Raw genomic sequence first — 8730 nt, 5'->3', positions numbered from 1 at the left:
AGCGAAAGTCAGTGGGGGTCAGGAAGCTGAGCATCTCAGCAGGCGTCTACCAGGGTGCGGGCAATTCGGTCCAGGAGGGTGTGGGAGTTGGGGAGCAATCTAGGTCCTCACGGCGCCCCGCTTCGCCTAGCTCTCAGGCCACAAAGCGCAAGAACATGCGTTCACTGGTAGGCGATTGCTGATCCCAGCCGCAGCCTCACCTCCACCACCACCATCCCCATCGGTGGACCAAGGGAGGGTGTGAGAGAAGGAGGGGAAGTGGGCGGTGCGCACGTGTGTGCGTGGTGCACGTCTGTGTGTGTGTGTGTGTGTGTGTGTGTGTGTGTATGTGTGTGTGGGCGCAAGGGGGAGGGTTGTGTGTCCACGACAGGCGCACGTAGCGGACCCTTTACCAAACCTCAAGACGCCAGAGTGTAGCACAAGCGCAGAATATTTTTTACCTGCTGCAGTCAGTGTCTCTGCTGTTGCTGCTGCTGGTGCCTCCTCCTCTACCTCCTCCTCTTCCCTCCCTCCCCCCCTTCCTTTCTTCCCCACCCCCCATCCCTTCTGCACTCCCTGAAAACTCCAGAGCTGGAAAACAGATTCCTATCCGTCTTGCATTCGAGGAGATGAACATGCCCGAGGATACCTGCTCTATTTAGGAAGAACCCGAGGACTCTCCATCAGGAGAAGTCAAGGTGACTACTTTGCTATCCCTCCTTCATAACCCCCTTTCCCCCCTCCAGTACTCGGTGTCTGCTGTGTGGTGCTTTCTGTATATGTGATCCCACTGTCTCTTATCACTGGGCTGAGATTGGGAACGGGGCCACTTAATGCATGAGCATCTCTGCATTTCCACACTTTCGTTCTGCCTTTTGTTGCCATCCTAGAACTTAGTCAGGAATAGCTGCTGCCCCGCGTTTCGTGTTGAATGAAGATTTGGGGTTGCCCTTCAATCTGTGGCATTTCCCAATCTGGGAGTGAGGAGGGCTGTTTTGGGGAAAGAGGCAAGGGTTGAATTGACAAGCCCTGTTTTTTTAAGGCTATGTAGGGAAAATGGCATGACCCTCTTTTTGCTTACATGACTTGTAGGCTGTCCTGTGGGACTCTGCATCAGCTTCAGAATTCAAACAGTTGTTCATTTTTCAGAATGTAAGATGTGCTTTTGAAAATTTGTATTCCCAGCGCTCTGTAATGACTGCAGATAGTTCCATGTGCATATCCATCATTCACACTGTCTTCATTCCCCATATGCTCGCCTGTGTTTTTCCCACCGATGGATGGATTTTTTTAAGAGAAAAGAAAGACAGTATCTTTTGACTTTTGCATTATTTCAGGAAAATTTTCAAATTAATTAGCCCCAGTCCCTGTTATGTATGATAAATACCCTCAGAGTCAGAACAATAGTATTTGGCTTGGAGAGGTTTTGTTTGTTTGTTTGGGGGGAGCAATTACCTGGTGGGGTGTTTTCGTGGTTGTTTTTTGCATGATCTTAAATTTCCATCTTGCTATACTTGAACATTAAAAACCATGTCTTTTCGTTGAAGAAGACAGGGGTTAAAATGAATGAAGACCTGAAGGTTAATTTAAGCTGGCTGCCTCAGGATCATTTAGATTCCAGTTCTCCGGAGAATGTCTCAGCTGCAGTTTCCTCCCTGATTCCCGTCATAGAACCAGAGCCAGAGCTCATAGTAAACCCCTGGGACATTGTTTTGTGTACTTCAGGAACCCTCATCTCCTGCGAAAATGCCATTGTGGTCCTTATAATTTTCCATAACCCCAGCCTGCGTGCACCCATGTTTCTCCTGATAGGCAGTCTGGCACTCGCAGACCTATTGGCAGGGATTGGATTGATCATCAATTTTATTTTTGCCTACCTGCTTCAGTCGGAAGCCACCAAGCTGGTCACGATAGGACTGATTGTCGCCTCTTTCTCAGCCTCTGTCTGCAGCTTGCTGGCTATCACTGTCGATCGTTACCTCTCGCTGTATTATGCTTTGACTTACAATTCCGAAAGGACTGTCACATTTACCTATGTCATGCTTATAATGCTCTGGGGAGCTTCTATCTGTCTCGGACTGCTGCCTGTCATGGGCTGGAACTGCCTAAAAGACGAATCCACTTGCAGTGTGATCAGACCTCTCACTAAGAATAATGCCGCTATCCTCTCTGTCTCCTTCCTTCTCATGTTTGCCCTCATGCTCCAGCTATACATTCAGATCTGTAAGATTGTGATGAGGCACGCCCATCAGATTGCCTTGCAGCACCATTTCCTGGCCACATCGCACTATGTGACCACCCGGAAAGGAGTCTCTACTTTGGCTATCATTTTGGGGACCTTTGCCGCTTGCTGGATGCCTTTCACCCTCTATTCTTTGATAGCAGATTATACCTATCCCTCTATATACACTTATGCTACCCTTCTTCCAGCTACTTACAATTCCATCATCAACCCTGTGATATATGCCTTCCGAAATCAAGAAATACAGAAAGCTCTCTGGCTTATTTGCTGCGGCTGCATCCCTTCCAACCTCTCCCAGAGAGCCAGGTCGCCCAGTGATGTGTGATGATCCACAGCTTAGGAGAATGCTGCCCTATTAACACTGTCTTTTCCAAACACTCTCGCCGTCTAATTGTTGGTTAGATGCTCTTATTAAATTCTGTATGTTAGATTCAGCTCAGCCACAGGAGGCACTTAACATTTGTCAAAGAAAAACCTCATTAATCTAGAGGAGTTAAGTGACTGGAGAAAGTGGGTTTGAAAGTAATCAGTGTTTTTATGCACCTTTACTGTCGTGTACTTTGCTCAGGATTTTTGTTTGGTTTCTGGCATGGGAATGGAGAAGGAAGGGTAGATACAACGGTATCTAAACTAGTCTAAACTAATATCTCAGTTGTCACCTGATCTTTAAATGAACCTTTTCAAAAGAGAAAAGGAGAAAAAGAGATTTCAAGATCTTTTCGAGAATTGTGGATATGATTAAAATAAATCCTCAATCCTGCATGAGTAAAAAGGAAAAAAAAATCTTTTAAACCAACAAGAGGGGGAAAGAAAAGTATATATCATTGTGACCTGATTTCATTATCATAAACCCAATTATAAGCTACCAGATTACTTTCTAAAACCATGGCCCAGTTTTTAAAAAAAAAAACCTGTTAATCTTGGTAACTACTATCCACTGAGAATTAATTTTAACTTAGTGCATTACAATGACTTCTGCACGGTTGTCATTATTCAGCTGAACCCCTATATCCAGATATTACCACTTAAGTATCAACGATAAGCCAGAACAGCATGTAGTTTGACAATTTTCTTCTAAATTAAATGTGAGTCCACTTTGGGTTTGTAGTTGATTCAAGACTGATTTGATCCCATTTTAGTGGTCAGATTTTTCTCCCTGTGGTATGAAAAGGACAATGTGAGGAAATCAACTAATTGAAATAGAAAAAAAAAATTATCGTATGAAGGACTTTGACGTAAAGGGGTTTGGGGACATATCTATAGTAATTTTCTTTTCTGTATACAGCTACACATATACCAACAGTCATTTCCAGTTTTAAAATTTTTGTTAGAATTTCAAATACCATAGACTGAATGTTTCTGGTTTATAGTTCCATGCTGCAAAAATGCATTTGAACTGTTGTCTTCTGTTTTAATGGTTGATTCAATTTATGAGTGTATATACAAATAAGGTTTTATACTCAATTGGATGGGAATTTCCAAACCATTATGTAACCCTTTATAAAAGGTAAAGCATAAGTTGTTTTCTCTCCATCTACTAAAAAGAACATTAAAATGCAATAAACCTAGGATATTTATTTTCAGAGAGCAAGATTTTCATTAGAGAATTTGATGAGGAAAGCAATACCAATTGTATGATAATTTAGTGTTGGGTTTGTGAGCATCATTTCATTAATGTTGAAAAATATCAAGTGAAGAAATCCCCAGGCAGAGCAGTGAAATTTTGTCTCTGTCTATTTCCATTACAGTAGAATTTTGAGACAACCAATTGGCTCAGGCCATCTAAATGGTGGCCTGATTGGAAGAGCCAATCCTTCGAAGTCTCTGCTGATGGAATAGCCCTGAAGCTGGATCTGTTTAACTACAAGTCATACTCAAAATGGTTCTCACAACCATACTGCAAGTCTATAGAATACTGTAGAAGTAGCCAATAGAGCCAATGCCATTACCATTTGCTTAGGGTAAACCAGTATTAGCAACCTGGCTACTTGAATTAGTATCTATTGTCATGGGCCAGTTATGGAATAAAGTACAGTTAAGTTCTTTGTACTGCATATCACTGTATGACTTTTAATACCATTTGGTGGTGGGATTGGAGACCTGTGCCATGCATGGAAAATCTAAATGTTTGAATGAGTTGGTAATTTGAGTGTGATCAATTTCTTTTCAGTTAAGTAATATTCATTATAATCTGAATAAGTGAATGATGAAAATGAGATGGCTTTATAGATAGCCTAGGATGACTTCTTCTGGACCAAGTTTTAACGGCCGCAATGTGTGCTTTGATGGAAAACTCCACCATTTAAATATTTCATCTGTTTACTTCAATCTCATTTCAAGGATCTTGGTTATGTGGTATGAGTGCACCCTCCACAGATACATACAACTCCTTCATGATTTCATGAGTTGCCAAGACTAAAACCCCAAACAGAGCAAAAAAACCAAAACCCTCAGCCCTTCGTGGCCAACCTGATGATCATAGTCTTTGGTGAACCTAGTTGGTCTGATCTTCTAATGACAGGGACCTATAATCAATTCATGGCTTGTACCCAAAGCTTTTCTAGCTTAGTAAGCCCTGTAAGGGCTTCTGCTCCTCATAGATTTCAAGGACCCAGGTCACCACAAACCATGATGAGGTAGAATTTCAGTGCAGATTGCATCTGTTAGTTGCTTAAATTTGGGTGTAGAGTGATAAAATCATCTGACTTTTTCCGAATTTTCACCTAAGATATTATAAGTGATAATAGTTGTAAATTTTTAAATGTGCTTTACAAAAGCACAATTTTCCATTTACATATCAAAATATTCTCTTGCATCATATGCTTTTCTGAGAATGTATAGAATCTGTTTTTGTCCACCATTTGCAAATTAACATCAGAAAAGACATGTTTCATTAAAAAAATTCAGTGATTAAAAAAAATCAGCATTCCTTTTTGGATTTATATAGTGCAGAAATACTGACTTGGGTGCTATGTGATGTTTGATCCAACATTTCCTCTTAGCCTCAAGCATATTTATATGAGTACTATAATAGTTTAGCACCAATTTTGACTGAGTGAAAACACTTTTGTACCTGTAGCTCCCCCTTTTATCTGTTTTTTTTTTAATTTCATGTTCATGTAGACTCAACAGCATTCAGTGGTTGTCATATTATTTATTTGGACCCATTTTAATGGTAGTAGTAGTAGTAGTAGTAGTAGTAGTAGTAGTAGTAGTAGTAGTAGTAGTAGTAGTGGTAATAGTGGTAGTAGTAGTAGTAATGGTAATAGTCATACTGGTACTAGTAGTAGTAGATTGGGTTTTAGATATCCAGATCATATTTTTCAAACCAAACTCATTAACCGTGAGGCTTATTTAAATCGTTGATGGTTTCTGAGTGTATATAACTTCTTTGTGTGTATGTGAGTGTGTGTATGTCAACAGTTTACTCAGTAGTTCTAACTTTCCATCATGACTAAATACATCATAAAAGATAAATTATGTCTACAATGCCTCTGAAGTAAAAGATCATCCTTGCCTGCTATGTGTCCCAATTTCTAACTATTCAGTAAGGACTTTCTATATGTTTTTAACCCTAAGAGTCCATCCCACCAGTAATTGCTTTTACCTTATCCCAGTCTTCATTTAGTTGCCTGCTGATTGCTTCTCTTTTTCTGTTAGTGCCTGGGTTTTTTTGTTGGTTGGTTGGTTTGATTTTTTAATCATTTCTTTTCACACTTTCATCAGCACTATGGGCCAGGGAAACAAATGAAAATGAAAATCAACCCAGTAAAATTGAAGTCTTGTGAACAGCTCCAGTAACATATTGATGAGGAAAGAGAAATTATTTGCCAAAATTACACATATATATATGTATATACACACACATGTATGTATACACACATATATATTTATATGGAGGGAGAGAAAGAGAGAGAGAGAGAGAGAGAGAGAGAGAGAGAGAGAGAGAGAGAGAGATTGGATTTATCTAGTCTGCTGTCTGGACCCCAGTGAAGTGTGCTTCTGTTTTGCGTTGGGGTTTTTTAAAGCAAATATGAAAACATGCACATTTATACTATTTAGTATTCCAGCAGCTGTATGGTCTCCTGTAAGCAGTTTATCTACATGACATACCATATTGAATTCAGTGTTTTAATACATCTAGCCTTAAAGTTCCTTTAGATTAAAATTTCCTAACATTTCAAGTGTTAAGAGTCTGTATCAGTAAGACCCCAAAATCTCCGGGGGAGGAGGGCCTGCTACCACAGGTCCTTTGATCTACTTCTCTGAAAGGACAGGCAGCCTTTGAGGGGTTAACAATCACTTTAATCAAGCACATGTATCATTCAGTTAGTTCAGGGGAAAAAGTCAGCCCCCTGAACTTCAGAGAAAATACAGAAAAGTAAAAGATCAATAGATACGCTTCCAAAATCTCTGACCATTAACATGCATACATCTGTACCAGAGAGGGAACATCTGGGTTTTCAAAGCCGGTAGCAGCTTCCCAGAGTCCTAGACAGACCAGACACTTCCAGTCAGTAAGCTCCAAAGTAAAACCTCACCCTCAGAGCCAGAGAGCATGACCCTCTGATCCAGTGTCTCAATGGAAAAACCAAAAGGTACTTGGGACCCTCTTATAAAACAGCTCCCCTAGTGAAGCTTCCCACAATGGGCAGGCCTGTCAATGAATGGGAATGATCTTCTTTAATCACAATATTCAATCAGAGGCACTTTTAATAAAACAAAAACAGCACAAGATTCTACTTTGCTTTGCCTTCCAGACTCACACAAAATACTTCTTTTATAAAAGCCATACAGTCCCATCTAGTGGAAACTGCAAAGTCAAATGAGAGCAGAAGAGAGAGAGAGAGAGCAGTAACAGACTTGGGAAAACATTCGTGTGGGAATCCAAGATGTAGAAAGGATTTTGACAGATCTGTCTTTCTTTGGTGTCAGGCATGAGTGACATGACTGACTCTAAATGAACTGAAACAACTTTCCAGAATCATTGTTATTTTGAACATGTATTGAAACATAAATACTGTTTGTGTGTATATACACACACAAATTCAAAACTCCTCCCCCCAAAATGCAGACAGTTGGTTTAGAGATTCTATTAGTAGAAAATTGATTAAAGAGGAACTTTTCCTTATTATTCATGATTCCTAACTTGAAACTGGAGCTTGTGTTTCTGTAAAATGTTTTGATTAGGCATACTCTTTCATATGGCATAAAATGGAATTTAGTTGTTTGGAGCTGGTGTACAATCACTTTTCATTATCATATAATGATGCTTTTGGACATGTAGACACTTCTTGAGACCTTCGCGGAATTCAGCAGCACAGTCAGCAGCCTAAATAAAGTGCACACCTCTGAGAGATGATCATGGAGGTCAGAATTGGAGCTGGGGGAGGGGGGGGGGGGATGTCTCAGCCATAGGACTGACCCTGCTCTTGGCTCTATCTGATGAGAATCATTTCACTTTTCTCAGGACCACACATTTAAATGGAAGGAAAAAAGAAAGGAATAATTGGAAATCGGAGGTATTTAAAAAAAACAACAGTTTAATTTATGTCCTCGAAGGCAATGCAAAAAGGAAGATTGAAGCAGTTATCTGGAGTCTAGCCCCAAAAGCTGCAGTTCTTTGTTGCTGTTTTTAATGGGCTTTTGTCCAAAGATATTCAGACTATCCACATTGGTATGGAACTCACTGAACCTGGTTCTCCTGGTTTCTTTCCCCAGTACTGTCTTTTGGCAGTAGAGGCTTGGGATAGGGACAGGATATCTTCCTCAGGCCCTCCTCATATATACAAGTAGCACAGGGAAAGTACCACTGAGTATGTCTCTTATACAGGTCTTTTGCAGTACTGCTGGCCTTCCCTGGACAGAGCCTGTCCACATGCTATAAATCATCACATGGAGAAGGCATTTCTTGGCCACCATCCTCTTAGAGCAAAGCAGTAATAGAGATTTCCAAAGGTGCCTGGGCTCTCATCCAGATATGCCAAAGAAGCTTAGAAGGTAGAAAGCATGGTTTGTCATCTTTCAGAGATAGTGGTTTCTTCTGTAGAACTGGGCTCTCCACCTTAATTTGCATGCAGAGATGCACCCTTAGATTTTCCCAGAATTACCTTTCAGACACCTAATAAGGAAACATGAAGTTTAAGAGACTTCTTAAAGCAAAGAACTGCAGCATGCCAAACAAAGCTTTGCAACATGTGGAGGATTTTTTTTTAATTTGAAGTGCTGACCCATTTTTAAAACAGTGAATTAATATATTTCATGAGAACACTTAGGACAAGAGAGGCAATATGGGAGAGTTGGTTTTGAACTCAGGAAGATTTTAATTCACATCTTGCCACAGACACATACTAGCTGCTCTGTGACCATGGCCAATCTGAACTGGTGAAGGAAGTTTCCACACTGGGAATTCCCTACAGATGACATCATGAGTCTAGACCAAAAAAAAAAGCACCCCTCCAAAAAAACCCTGATATCATAGAAAAGTTGGTGAATTTACCACTGATTTT

At 40.5% G+C, this 8730-nt stretch overlaps 1 protein-coding gene across 1 annotated transcript; it reads left to right on the top strand.

Annotated features, from left to right (window-relative positions):
• Positions 1-672: 672 nt before the first annotated feature.
• Positions 673-5457, top strand: GPR12 (G protein-coupled receptor 12). Its single transcript, XM_072611778.1, has one exon. The coding sequence runs from the start codon at positions 1542-1544 to the stop codon at positions 2544-2546; it is 1005 nt and encodes a 334-aa protein (XP_072467879.1). The 5' UTR covers positions 673-1541; the 3' UTR covers positions 2547-5457.
• The last annotated feature ends 3273 nt before the right edge of the window (positions 5458-8730 follow it).

Source organism: Notamacropus eugenii, chromosome 5, assembly GCF_028372415.1.
Source record: "Notamacropus eugenii isolate mMacEug1 chromosome 5, mMacEug1.pri_v2, whole genome shotgun sequence".
Classification (NCBI taxonomy): domain Eukaryota; kingdom Metazoa; phylum Chordata; class Mammalia; order Diprotodontia; family Macropodidae; genus Notamacropus; species Notamacropus eugenii.
The sequence above is the reverse complement of the archived record's forward strand: the minus strand, read 5'-3'. Positions and strand labels throughout refer to the sequence as shown.

What these genes read in the sequence shown, in the direction of transcription:
- GPR12 (XM_072611778.1), top strand. Translation starts at nt 1,542, where the DNA reads ATGAATGAAGACCTGAAGGTTAATTTAAGCTGGCTGCCTCAGGATCAT.